Source organism: Brachyistius frenatus, unplaced genomic scaffold, assembly GCF_029030835.1.
Source record: "Brachyistius frenatus isolate BFR_SWC_R1_liver_20210118 unplaced genomic scaffold, ASM2903083v1 Contig_72, whole genome shotgun sequence".
NCBI classification, from domain to species: domain Eukaryota; kingdom Metazoa; phylum Chordata; class Actinopteri; family Embiotocidae; genus Brachyistius; species Brachyistius frenatus.
In genome coordinates this window covers 401,114-415,569 of record NW_027210671.1, presented here as the reverse complement: position 1 = coordinate 415,569, position 14,456 = coordinate 401,114, and the positions used below count along the sequence as shown (strand labels likewise).

The 14,456-nt window shown below is 42.0% G+C and overlaps 1 protein-coding gene across 1 annotated transcript; it reads right to left on the bottom strand.

Moving 5' to 3' along the window:
- Positions 1-3,412: 3,412 nt before the first annotated feature.
- Positions 3,413-8,912, bottom strand: cdo1 (cysteine dioxygenase, type I). Its single transcript, XM_069707732.1, has 5 exons — positions 8,675-8,912; positions 7,430-7,507; positions 6,093-6,250; positions 5,357-5,526; positions 3,413-4,444 (listed from the first exon to the last, which is right to left on the bottom strand). The coding sequence occupies exons 1-5, from the start codon at positions 8,842-8,844 to the stop codon at positions 4,415-4,417; spliced, it is 606 nt and encodes a 201-aa protein (XP_069563833.1). The 5' UTR covers positions 8,845-8,912; the 3' UTR covers positions 3,413-4,414.
- Positions 8,913-14,456: the final 5,544 nt, after the last annotated feature.

Genomic DNA, 14,456 nt, shown 5'->3' with positions numbered 1-14,456 from the left:
TGTATGAATGAGTGTTTCATTATCAATGTACTGAGGCTGCTTTGATAAGTAAATTATCAAAGCTCCTCTGCTTCCTTGGTGCTATAGAAGCTTCAACAACACTGGCTTGCTGTTATCATCACAGGACACAGTCCCAGACTCTACTTTGCACTTTCAGTCTCAGCACTGCCAGAGCACAGCGAGGGCCGAGGGAAACAATGTGAAAACTGCTGTCATGTTTTATGATCTCTGCCATAGCTGCACAACAGATATGGAGACAACTGAGGCGCTAACAGAGGCGTTTCTCAGGGGTGAGGAAGAGGGAAAAAAGAGCAAAAATACAGGCTTACGCAACAAGAGAAATGTCACACAAAACTGACACACTTCCAAATATTTCAGTAGACTACTGCGACTACACGCCAAGCCGTCTTCAATCTGGAGCTGGAAGAGATATCACCCAAGGTCAACATGTACACTGAGGCAATTACATGATATTACTGTCATTTTGCAGAAGCTTTTGTCCAAAGATAATCAGAGAAATTGCACTCAGAATACATAGGAACAAAGGATAGATGGAAAAATGGGAAAGTAAAGAAATCACCATAACAACACAAAATATTTACAGGTGAGTTATATTAGCAGTATATGTATTTAAGAGGTCTGATTACATCGGCTCAGAAAGTGAGTTCTAAAAGCACCAAGTGGTCTAAAACCGCAGGAACATTGGTTAAAATAAAAATGATTAAATACTAAAAAATAGGTCACTCACACATTAAAATTTTATTTGTCAACTGAAACACTGAAACAGAATCGAGTAATTAACTGCAAAAGTCAAAGAGCATGTTTTTGTGAAAAGCTGAAAATCCTTTTTATTCAAGTGCAGCATAAAATACCAAATAACAACCACAAATAGATGTGTAATTAATTGCTATAATACAACATTTTAAAGTATCAGCCAGAATCATCATCATGAAATATCTATAATCGAGCTGTTGATGAGCTTCTTCATACACTTTTAAAAGGGTCTAGGGGTCACTAGGGTCAAAAGTCTGTTCACTGATTGAGTATATCATCAGCCTTTGAAAAACAATGATTGAACAAATAGGTTAATAAGAGGTGCACCAACAATTCAGAGAATTTACATGAGCAGAGATGTTAATGGTGATGAAAAGAGCACTGATGTGTCAGATTAGAGTCGACTGTTTAAGCTGTAAGTAAAGAAAGTAAGTTTATATGTGCAGAATCCGTGAAGATGTTTCAGTACAAGAAGCTCAGCATCCTCTTGGTGAATCAACACCCAGGAGTGATGACACTGCACTGTTCCTGCTATAGAAGGATTCATTCTTGATAGGCTGCTCCATGGTCATTAAATCAGAGAACCAAATATGAGAATTTATCATGAGCTGAAGATAAAGGTGTTCCGGGTGAGCCTTGATTCAGTCTGACACTCAGTAAACATGGCCTCTTACAAAACAGGAGCTTTGCTGGGGTAATCTAGTTTATCGCGTCATGATTACGTAACACTGACTGTACAGATGGCCATCTCATGGCTGACCGGGCTCAGAGAAAACCTGAGATTTACTTAACAAGCTCACCTCACGGACACTGTGCGCTTTCAGCAAAAGCAAATAATGAAGACATATGACTATTGACGTCCAGTGTGTTTGTCGTGAGCTAAGAGGAGGCTCGATCTGAGAAGAACGGTCACTGAGAAGGGAGGTCAATAAAGACAGCGGAATCCAGGGTAGTACAGACTTTGCATTTCAAATGCCACACAAATGTATATGTGCACATAATTTATCCACTTCTAGCTGAGCTGACTCAATTTCCTGGCCTGTGGTCTCTGCTGACACCACACTAAAAACTGATCTAGAGGAATAAGACAGCCATTTTTTCTCTTACGTGTTCACATACAGCTATATTTTATATATTCAAACTCAGATTACACATTGCATTTGCCCCCTTTTTCAGAAACAGCACTAACACAATAAAAAATAAATGGAATTGGAGAGACTAATAAACCCAAGGTTGATACAAGGACACCCTAAAATACAATGTAAGGAGAGAGATCAAAAAGAAAAAGAAGAAGAATATAATTTACCATGTTACAGTATTTTACAGGCAGGGATGTAAACTCTGTATTTAACTCATCTGTGAGCAGTGAACACACACAGGGCCGTGGCCAGCTGTTGCACCTGGGGAGCAGTTACATGCCTTGCTTAAGGGCACTTCAGCCAAAGATGGTTTCTTCTAGCCAGTCTAAAGAATTAAAACCAGTGACCCTTCGATAATGAGCATTCACCCTCTTTACACTGCTGCCCACTCTGTTATCTGCTCATTAACAAAGTCTTCAATCGTCGAACTGGATGAGTGAAACTGACACAGAGGACGAGGTGAAGTATCAGTATAGTCTCTCAGAAGTTCAAGAAAATGAAGCTTTGCACATACGCTCCTGTGTGTCTGTGTGCACAGATAACTGGTACTTTAATGCTGTTATAAGTGCACCATTAATGTTATGTATTTATTGTTCAAAGCAATGACCAATCAATATTTCCATCAAACCAAAGTACAGATAGAAAATGCACGCATTAGCACTTGCCAGTCTGGTGGCAAGCAGAGCTTATCTGTTAATAAACAGCTGTATTTCTTTAATTACTGCAATATACTTAGTACAGTGAACCTTTAGGACAGAGGTTCCCAAATTATTCAGACTATGCAACACTATGTACCAAACCAAGTTTACTCGTAGGCTGCCACTTCACACTGCAGATACCATCATAATATAAAATTCACTGCTTAACCATGCCATAGCCTCGGAAAGGCTAAATTTGACAGCATAATGGTAGTGTTTTAAAATCGAGCAGTGCATTTAAATCTCTTTCTGGAGGTGGCGCCACTTTACGCCTAACTGCCAACTTAGACTCTTCAGAATTAAAAGGTTCATCTGGCCTATCAGGAACAGCTTTGTCACTTGTCTCTCATATTTTTTTGAGACCTTGTAGCCATTTCAAAACTCCTAGCATTATGCTATGTTGAATGTGATGTCACATAGCAAGCAAAGGCAAATCTAATTGATTAATTCATATTTAAATGTAATGTCCATTTTCTGTAATAAAAGGACAATTGTTTTTGGACTTGGGCCAGTTGGAGTGCCATAGTTAGGCTCTTTCACACCACCAGGCAAAAGTTCGTATTGCAGAGTTTGGAAATCACTGCAACATTCTCTATATACATCAATTAGGAGCATTGAAGCCAACAGATTCAAGTCTTTTACTCAGGTTGTTTTGGTGGTTGACACGTCTACCCAAGATGCTTTGTGGAATTCTGTGCCTGCAGCATAGCCTACGAATTTCAGACAAAAAAGAACACCATTCGTCTTCCTGTTGTTCCACAATTACAAAAATACACACGAAAAAGACAACACAAAATAAAGTTATGTGAAAGGATAATGTTGTTTAATGGTCTACAGTTATGGCCAGATTTATCATGTACTGCGTTACAGAAATCATGCGTGTTTGACAGTGCTATGAGAGGGGCTACGCTGTGTAGCTACACACTATATAAATACAGCTACAATCAAAATATCCCAAAATCCTGAGAAAAAATACCAGATTCATCTAAACATATAGTCGGCTAAGAATACAAAATAGTCCCTCGAGAATCCCCTCTTGGTCAAAACTTTAGTATGCACACATTTAGGAGGTTGCTGATTGAAACACTCCTGCAGTGAACAGGATACCCGGCAAATAAATTACAAGCATCGCACTTTTAAAAACAACACAACTCTAAAGCTTTACATTTCTTTCTCCAAATGCAAATAGGACAAACTTTTTTTTTTAGTTCGACTGCACAAACAATGTTACATTCCATGACAATTTTCAACAGGTGTTAAGACAATTTCGAGTGGTATAAATCGACAGTAAGAACAGCTATAAAAGTACACCATTGAGAACAAAACTGTTCATTCCAGAACTCTTTTCCTTTTCTTCAAATATAAAATTTAAGAGAAACACCATGACAGCAATATTTCCCCTTTTTAAAATGCTAAAGCTCTACTCTTTGACTATGGGCCATAACTTTACAAAAGTGTGGTTACACAGGTCGTTGGATAGGCAGGAATGTTGTTATTGGAAAAGGGTCTCCTCAGGCCCAGCAAACAAAAGGCAGATTCAACCCATGTCCAAGCCTATTCATGCATTCGTCCTGTGCTCATCAGTATTTGCCAAGCTCACACTGGGCAGCGATAAAGCCATTCTAATTACCGGGTTGTCCTTTTGAACCAGCCCGCTCCTGATTTTTTTATTTTTTTAAATGGGTTGCTTAGTCATAGTAGGTCCGCATTTTGCTTCCCCAGCACTTTCCTGTGAATCATTTTAGTAGCATTGTCATTTTAAATGCAACTGTCTTCATCATCTGGATCCTCCTTTGGTGACCTTTAGTTGTTCTCCTGCGAAACTGTGGTCTCCTAAGAAAAAAGTGAAATCAGAGCGAGTTAATATTAGTCGCAGATGTCCATATATCTCTAGAATCTTTCAACTAAGTCCAATCTAAATTTAAACCAGGATTAGTCAGACAGGTTCCAAATTAAGACTTGAGTAATATTGTTATACTACTTGCAGTCGTCGAGAGCTATGGGCGCATGTTGAGTTCATTGTGTACTTGCTTGTACTATCTTATCTCCTCCGTTTGGTGTTGCAATCTAATGGACTAACTTAACAGTGTTATAGTCACGGTCTGCTTATACAACTTGCAGATTTAAGATAAGGCCACTGTTATTGGCAGGATGTCCGAAACAGGTAGATGTCCTACAGTGTCTGTGCTCTTATTACACCTCTTTACCATTCTGGGTAATTTCAATTTATCTCTAATTTATTTAAATGTGTGCAGGATTTTGGGAATACTTTATTCAGACTTAAGTTCATTCTCCTCTCCCTGAACATAATATTCTCCGGTCAATAAATTACATGTCTTGCCTGCTAATGAAAACATTTTTGTTACGAGAGAAGCAAATGGAAACTTTCTATGAATTCCTGAATCTTCATGGGGTGCCGCTTTAATTGCCTGTATGTTTTGTTTAATGAGAGGAGCAAGAAACTATAAAAACTCCCCACTTCCTGCTTATAAGGCGTTTTGGGGGGAGGTGGCAGTCTGTGCGTTGAATTAACAGTTAGTACTGTTGCCATATGTGGGGGTGTTTGGTAATATTTAAAAAATGACTACATTAACAGGTGTGTAGTCATGATTTGCTGCACTGATAGACTGAAGCAGAATTGTACTCTCAAAATAGAGACAATAAAGAGAAAGATTTTGCTCTAACTCATTATAATGCCAATTTGAATTGAAACAGTTTGTATTAAAGCCATACAAATCTACTTACAAATGGAGTCCTTTCTCCGAATTTGCTCCAGAAGGTCATCTTGACGGTGTTTTTGTGCCCTGTCCGCTGGTCAAAGGTCTGGCAGATCTGGATAGGAGGACTGTAAAGGTGCAAACTCACTGCACCCTCTGTGTGGCTGACATTTTCCACACGATGCAGACCAATGGAGTCTAAAATATGCACACACACACACACACACACACACACACACACATACATATAAGTGTGCAGCACGGAAATGCTGTGACACAGGATGCAGTTAGTGGCAGATCAAACATCACACCAGGGCTCTGTTTGCTTTGGGGAAATGCGCCGTGGTGATTTGTGGCAGAAACCTGGATACTGTTCATTGTACAGTTACAACAGGCTGTGAACTTTTGAGACCAATTTGATATTACATAACTGCAGAGGTTGGAAACTTGGGCATTACTTTGCGCTGTAAAAGATGACACACTTTTGGCAGAGTTGCACACCGTCTTGGCTGAAGCCAGTTGTGTCTGAGTTTCAGAGACATGTCACAGCAGCTTATCTCATGTGGGACAGAACATATTTGCTCTGTTGAACTGAACACAGCAGGACCGTTTTGGATACAGCAACATCATGTGAGTGTAACAGCATGTTAAAAACCAGTGTAAAAGAATGGCCCCCATGCATAAATATACAGATATCATAGATCTAAGTGGTGTTAATAATGAAGGAGGATCAAATAAAGTCATCTTACAGTTTGGTTTCTTACCGTTTATGTAAGCAACCTTGTTTTCCTGGAGGATTCTCTGTGACTTCTGGACCATGTCTCCGGGTGATTTATTTTCTGGCCAGTCGAACAGCGTCTCCTTCAGCTGACCCTGCAGCAGCTTCATGAAACAGTGGGAGTCTGTGTGGTCGTGGATGCTACTGCAAATTGTTAAATAACACACAAGTATACAGTGTCAGAATGTGTCAACACTGGCTTCTTTGTGACATTAACATGAGGACCAAGGTTGTAAGACAGTCCTGAAAAAGTATCTCAGCCTAAAGGTGAGACATTTTTGTGTTCTGGGGAGTTTGTGTTGTTAGAAACTCTCAGTCTTCATCAACAGGGCTGCAAATACTGTACACGATTCCAAAATGTATCCCAGATATAATGCAAAGCCTTTACAGTTTTATAAGTAATAAGCCAAAACACATGCATAACGTGTTTAACTCTTGTGAAACCTACAACTTAAACAGTTATGTACATTAACTATTACTTCTACCACATCCTTATTACAGCATGTTTTTCATGCACTAAAACCAGTGGTTAACGATGATAAAAGCCACATTACAACCATGTTCCTGCTGCTGTCGGTACATTAATGCACTTTGGTACAGTTTTGGTAAAATAAAATATTTTGTCTTGTGAAAAACAGCTGCTTGTCCGTGTCCTATAATATGTAAGCATATCAAGACCTGTCTTGAGGTTTTGCAGTACATCCAGAAGATAATTTTTGCATTCCTTCATTTAGATAGATCAGACAGGAAATGAGGGGAATCAGGGCTGTGGAATATCATGCACTACTGGTCCATCCACCTGGGAATTGAACGAGACACTCACTGACTGCATTTGCGCCCATGCAGTATGTACCCTAACTACTAACTACTCAGCTATCGCTTCGCCTGGACATCCAAAAACGATCAGACTTCAATGAACTCCTCCCTTTGCTATCAACTTCCGCAACTATCAGTTGTTCTGGTGATATTTGCTGACGAAGTAGGGCACGAGAGAGTAAATAATGTCTATTTACATAACCTTCCAGTCAGTGTGGAGAACATTGGACTTTCTTATCTTTAATAGCTACTACATTAGCTGCCAGAGAACATCACTTCAATATGTTGCTTTTATATACAGCATATAAAGGTGATAGGCTGCTAACATCACTGATAAACATGCAAGACAACAATCTCACTATTTTCTAAATGCAATATATAGGATATAATAGGTTTAAATTTACATTTATAATCTGAGACTGTTGATACATCATGCAACTTTTCAAAAAGTTTCTTGATAACATTGTGTTTTCTGTAACAACCGATCATATTAACATCAATTCTCACCTGCCGTGGCCTTCACCCCAGCAGAGAATTATGAGATTGAACTTCCCATTGCCATCATCAACCAAGTTCCTTGTGTACCTGTAAAAGAGAGCAATTTGTGAAAAAGATGTGGAGACATGATAGGTTATACATCCCCAGTACTTTACTAGACAGTTGAAAAGGTTTTAAAGGAGTCATGAGTTGAATTTGTGAAGCTTTTATCATAAAATAGGACTTCCAAAAGTGTACTGCAAATGTTTTTTTTGTAAATTTAAGACATAAAACATACCAATAGAGGCCAATAATTCAAATAATCTAGAATCATTTAAACTTTAATGAATCTACAGCAACAATATTCATACATTTTGAGGTTTATTCCATTAAAATGTCTTATAAGATTATGAAAATGTGGCCCTTACAAGATTTTCATCTTTTTTTTTTTTTTCCATACAGAACATCTACTCTCTGTCCCTGCATATAGGACAGCATGTCCACTCTTCATCAGTAAATATTGTCGGCACGTTTTTCTGTACTCTTCGTCAGTCTGCAAATATTTTCCAGGCAGCTGCAGCTGCGTGCTGGGCAACAGGAAGTCACACCCCGAGCATCCATCTCTGCAAAAATCAGCGGGTGTGTGTGCGTTCTCGGTGTTGATTGGATGGCCCACTCACCCACCCTCCATTGAGCTCTCACTAATCAAAACACTGGGAAAGGGATCTTTGGACAGCCATATTTTAGAGTGAGGATCCCTCATTGCACTAAGGAATAAACTGTTTTACAGCTCGTTGTTTAAACGGCCTTTCAAAATAAAAGCAAATTGAAATCACAAAATGTCCCCTTGCAGGATTAATAAAGTATCTATTTATCTGTCTATGCAGACGAGTTTTTTTTTTTTTTTTTTTTTTTAACTCAAAAAGATGTGACGAAGAGTGCTTCTACACGGAGATAACAACTAGTTTTTATCCAAATGTAATAAACATTTCTAATAACTGATTGTGTGAATTTCACATTGAATCGTTACAAAATTTTTATAGTATTCATAGTAGTCTACACTTTTTTTCCCCCAAGAATAAGTGAGAAATTTAGAGAAATTTTCGATTTAAAAATTAAAGGCAGCGATATAAACTGTAGACACAGTGCAAACAAGAGTAAGAATACCGTTAAAGAGATAAAAACTGGAATATAGTTATAACAACATCACAACAGGCTGGTGGTGTCTAAATAGCTGTAAATATCAGCAAGATAATGAAACATAAACAGTTTTACCTGTACTGGTCAAACTTTGCATATTTCATCCATTCCTGAGGCTTGCTCTCGTATGCTTCCATTATATCTTGAACCTCCTCAACATTGATGCAGTCAGTCTCGAAGATCTTGTGCAGGATTTTTATCAGGTCATCCAGAGTTTCTGGCTTCACCACTTCGGTGTGCTCCATCTCTGCTGCAGTAGAGGCTATTTTTTTTCCAGCTATTTTTCTTCTGTTCAAACAACAGCTTTCTCTTACCAACTTTGCACAGTGCCTTACTTTTTTATAGGCTGGCGCCGCAATTTGGGGGCGAGCTGGTGATGGACTGTACCATTACGGGAAAAGGTGAACGCCCACAGCACATTATTTAAATTAACTTGAATCCCCTGTGAAAAAATGCAAAATTACGTGACTGCATTTTCACCTCACTTACTTTATTAAAGAGATGTGATTTCTATACGATTTCTGTTTTTATTTTATATGTTTTAATCAAATTATGCATTCATTTCACACATTAACAACTTGGACTAATCCTCTTTGAGTCCAAATCTACCACGTTGTCACAAACAACCACCCTTTTTCTCATTCTTTCTTACTGAGGCATTTCTCCAACAATAGCTATTCTGTCTCTATTTTGTGGGCCCTCTTCTCAGAAACGCATTCAACAACACGCTGTTCAAGGTGTGTGCAGACCACAGACTCACAAACAAGTGAGGGGTGGAAAGGTTGACTGAATGTTTAGGGGAAACATGAAAACTAATATGCTGGCATGGACATTTATTATATAGGGCTTTATTTTCAGGCCTTTGAATACCCACTGTTTTGGATACATTTAGAGATTATGACTGTTAAAACTGCATGAATAAATAGATTTGTTAAATTAGTTAATGATATTTATGAAAACATCCGGGTTGTTGAAAAGGCTATTTATTAAAAGGAAAGGAGAAAAAAGAGATAGAAATATCTTCGTGCAGATACATGATGTTTTACTTGGGTCTTTGCCATCTCACTGAGGAATGGTATCAAACTATAAAGGTAGCCGTTTTGTACCTGATGATGGATTATGCAATAAAGACATGCTGGGTGTTTCTAAGCTTTGGTGGGAAATTATTAGAGTAAGTTAGCTAAAATGGAAGAATAGTCAGCTAAATGAAAGAAAGACAAGTTATCTTGAGATAGCTTATTCAAATCAGTGCAAAGGCTTCCACCTGAGATGTTTCACAAAACTCATACCTGGGCCTCCGGTATTCCTGTGATGTATATTCCACAGGAGACCAACCTCAAGAAATGCTTTTAAATTTCTACCTGCCTGTGCATAATTCATTTTGAAAATCAGACACAGACAAACAGTGAGGCAGATGTTTTTGACATCACATCCAACATCTTGTGAATGGGCTGTTCTTGGAGCCCATTTGTTGGCCAGCCCAGCTCTCACTACTTCACCATAAATCATTCCTGTACATGGAACACATTCCTGCACTTTTTAGGTCATTCCCTTACAGTCTTCATCCTGTTTTTCTACAAGAAAAAACAATGCTGTGAAGGAGGAGATTATATGGTGAAAATATTATGTACAAAATGTTTGTTTTTGCACACTGTTGTGCAGTAGCTGCTCTGAAATACAAAAAAATCCGATGAAGATGTCAGAGAGCAGAGTTGCAACTTTGAGCACAGTGCCTTTCTCAAGGATACTTTGTAAGCACGGCACAGCATGCTTTTGCTATTTCTCAGAAACAAATAAGGTAACATTGGTTGGTTGGGCACCAGCTGGACTCATGCTGGGATATTCCAGCAGGAAAACTAAGTGTTTGTTTTGAGTCATCCAGCACGTGTCAGTACATCAAAGGAAAATCCTCTCTGGCTGAGGAAGATTCGGGACTTAATGTTTGTTGAAAGTGCAGAACTTTTTTTGCATCAATGGTAGTTAAGTTTTCCTCTGAGCTGCCACATCATCAATACGAGACGTACTTGTGCTCCACCTTGTGGCTAAACCTTTGAATCTCCTTTACCCAGACAGGATCATCCTCATGGAAAAATAAACTGAAGATTATTCAGCATAGTAGTGAATTTTCATTAGCTTGATGGGAAATAACATTTAAACTAGTTAGCTGGCATTTAATGTTTTTCCAAAATAAGGGTTTGTCAACTATTTGTGTGCTTGATAAATATAAAAAAACTACCTAAGATGGTGATAACATAAATTTTCTCCATAAGCTTTGAGCCGTTTTGTAATTAAAAGTAAAGTATTTTGGTCTCAAACTGCACTGACAAAGTCACACTTCATGTCAATGTGCAGAACTGCTTTATAAATGTGAAATATGAGCTCTTAACTGCGGCTGTAATTTGCATGTACAGATTTTTAAATACATAGGGTTCTGTTTTAGTCTGCTTATACAAACAACAAAATTGACTGTCAAATTCAATTAGGCTTTCATCCATTAGTCAGGAGCAACAAACAACATTCCCAACTTTTTCAATTCATGTGAATAGATTTTATGTATCTCTAAAATTCTGGAGAAGCACATAAAATAAACACTCACCAAGTGTGAACAATATTTGGGATGCTTTATTTTAATTATATTCATTTTAACCCTATTCTTTAAAATGTTATTTCAAGTCTGGGTTTATTGTCTATGCAGACTTTTTGCTCATAGTGTGACTCTATTTATATTATTACTAGCATTATATAGCATGTTTCATACACACAGTGATCAAGTAGCATTATTGGATTTTCTCTGGAAATAATGTTTGTTGTAATAAACACAATGGAATGGGACAGATTTAATATTAGTGTAATAAAGTCAGTGGTGGGCAAAGTATTCGGATGATAATATATATGATATATGATATTATACTATGATATTAAAATAGGCTATCATTTCAATAAAATTGAATAAAAAATATACACCTTGTGTAAGATTTAGCTACTTAAAACTTTGTAACATCCATCCATCCACCATCTTCCGCTTATCCGGGGTCGGGTTGCGGTGGTAGCAGGCCAAGCAAGCTGACCCAGGCTTTCCTCTTTCCTGCAACATTTTCCAGCTCATCCTGGGGGATCCCGAGGTGTTCTCAGGCCAGCTGGGAGATATAATCCCTCCAGCGTGTTCTGGGTCTTCCCCGGGGTCTCCTGCCAGTTAGGCATGCCGGAAAACCTCCAGTGGGAGGCGCCCAGGAGGCATCCTGATCAGATGCCCGAACCACCTCAGCTAACTCCTTTCGACGTGAAGGAGTAACGCCTCAACTCCAAGTTCCCTCCTGATGTCTGAGCTCCTTACCCTATCTCTAAGGCTGAGCCCGGCCACCCTACGGAGGAAACTCATTTCAGCCGCTTGTAGCTGCGACCTCATTCTTTCGGTCACGACCCAGAGCTCGTGAACATAGGTGAGGTTCGAAACGTAGATCGCCCGGTAAACTGAAAGCTTCGCCTTCCGGCTCAGCTCCCTTTTCACCAACACGGCCCGGTGCAGTGCCTGTTTTACTGCTGCAGCTGCACCGATCCGCCTGTCGATCTCCCGCTCCACCCTCCCTTCACTCGTGAACAAGACCCTGAGATACTAAAACTCCTTCGCTTAAGACAGGCACTCCGTCCCCACCTGGAGGGAGCAATCCACCAGTTTCCAGCAGAGAACCATGGCCTCAGATTTGGAGGTGCTAACCCTCATTCCCGCCTCTTCACACTCGGCTGCAAACCGCCCCAGTGAATGCTGGGGGTCTTGGTCTGAAGAGGCCAACAGGACCACATCATCTGCAAACAGCAGAGATGCGATCCGAAGACCCCCGAACCCGATGTTCTCCTCCCCCCGGCTGCGCCTAGATATCCTGTCCATGAAGGTCACAAACAGGATTGGTGACAAAGGACAGCCCTGGCGGAGGGCAACACCCACCGGAAACGAGTGACTTATTGCCAAGAATGCGAACACAGCTCCTACGGTTGTACAGAGACCGGATGGCCCGTTGCAATGTGTCCGGCACCCCGTACTCCCGCAGCACCCCCCACAAAAAACCTCAGAGAGACTCGGTCGAAAGCCTTCTCCAAGTCCACAAAACACATGTAGACTGGACGAGCAAACTCCCAGGACCCCTCCAGTAGTCTTGCGAGGGTAAAGAGCTGGTCCACTGTTCCCCGACCGGGATGGCATCCACAGTGCTCCTCTTGAATCTGAGGTTCGACAAATGGTCGGAGCCTCCTTTCCAGCACCCTGGCATAAGTTTTGCCCGGGAGGCTGAGTAGTGTGAGAGTGATAGTTGGAGCATACTCTCCGGTCCCATTTTTTGAAAATGGAAGCCACCACCCCGGTCTGCCAGTCCATGGGCACTGTTCCCGACGCCCATGCGACATTGAAGAGGCGTGTCAGCCAAGACAGCCCAGCAATGTCCAATGCCTTCAGCATCTCAGGGCGGATCTCATCCACCCCCGACGCCTTGCCACCGAGGAGCTTTTTGACTACCTCATAGGCCTCTGCCAGGGATATGGGTGCGACCCCCCCCCCCCTCCCAAGTCTTCAGACGCTTCCTCCTCTCCAGAGGGCATGGTGGCCGGGTTTAGGAGTTCCTCCATGTGCTCTTTCCACCACCTGACGATGTCCCCTGTCCGAGTCAGCAGTCCCCCCCCCCACTGAGAACAGCCTGGGGTAGTCCCTGCTTTCCCTTCCTGAGTCGTCGGATGGTTTGCCAGAACTTCCTTGAGGCCAACCGAAAGTCCTTCTCCATGGCCTCCCTGAACTCCTCCAATGCCCGAGTTTTAGCATCGGCGACCACCACAGCTGCAGCCCTTCTGGCCTGCCGGTACCTCTCAGCTGTTTCAGGTGACCCCTGAGCCAACCAGGCCCGAAAGGCTTCCTTTTTCAACTTGACAGCTTCCCTCACCCCCGGTGTCCACCACCGGGTTCTCGGGTTGCCGCCACGACAGGCACCGATGACCTTCCGACCACAACTCCTTGCAGCCCCGTCCACAATAGAGGCTTTGAACATGGTCCACTCGGACTCCATGTTCCCAACCTCCCTCGGGATGTGAGATGTTCTTCTGGAGGTGAGAGTTGAAGACCTCATGGATAGGTTCCTCCACCAGACATTCCAGTTTACCCTCACTACACGTTTGGGCTTGCCAGGTCTTTCCAGCTGACTCCCCCGCAACCCGCAGGTGCATGGAGGGGACCCTCTCATTCTTCGGGGAGAACTCCAACACATTGGTGCTCAGCCGGGGCCTCATGAGTATCCCCACTCCTGCCCGGCGCCTTTCACCCTAGGCAACTCCAGAAAAGGATAAAGTCCAGCCCCTCCCCAGGAGCTTGGTTCCAGACCCAGTGCTGTGCGTGGAGGTGAGCCCAACTATATCTAGCTGGTACCACTCCACCTCCTGCACCAGCTCCGGCTCTTTCCCCGCTAGCGGCGATCGGCACGCCCGGACCCCCGGCACGGCCCGCGGCCCGGTCTGCATTGCACCCGACCCCGATGCTTGTCCCTGTGGGTGGTGGGTCCACAGGGTGGCTGCTACATGTTGTTTCTTCGGGGTGAGCCCGACTGAGCCCCATGGGCGAAGGCCCGGCCTCCCCTCTTGGGTCTGGCTCCGGGTGGGTGGCCCTGTTTCCCTGACCTGGACGAGGTGACCTCAGACCGTGGACTACTATTCATTGGGGGGTCTTTTTAACCGCTCTTGGTCTGGGCTCTCACCTGAGACCAGTTTGCCTTGGAAGATCCTACCAGGGACTGATGCCCCGGACAACATCGCTCCCAAGATCAATGAGGCACTCAAACCCCTCCACCACATCAAGGTGGCGATTCGTGGAGGAGTGGTGCTT

What these genes read in the sequence shown, in the direction of transcription:
- cdo1 (XM_069707732.1), bottom strand. Translation starts at nt 8,844, where the DNA reads ATGGAGCACACCGAAGTGGTGAAGCCAGAAACTCTGGATGACCTGATA. An exon ending in CAAGGTTGCTTACATAAACG is followed by an intron (nt 5,527 to 6,092) that starts GTAAGAAACCAA and finishes TGCATATTTTAG; the next exon opens with ACTCCATTGGTCTGCATCGT. An exon ending in TCGGAGAAAGGACTCCATTT is followed by an intron (nt 4,445 to 5,356) that starts GTAAGTAGATTT and finishes CTTTTTTCTTAG; the next exon opens with GAGACCACAGTTTCGCAGGA.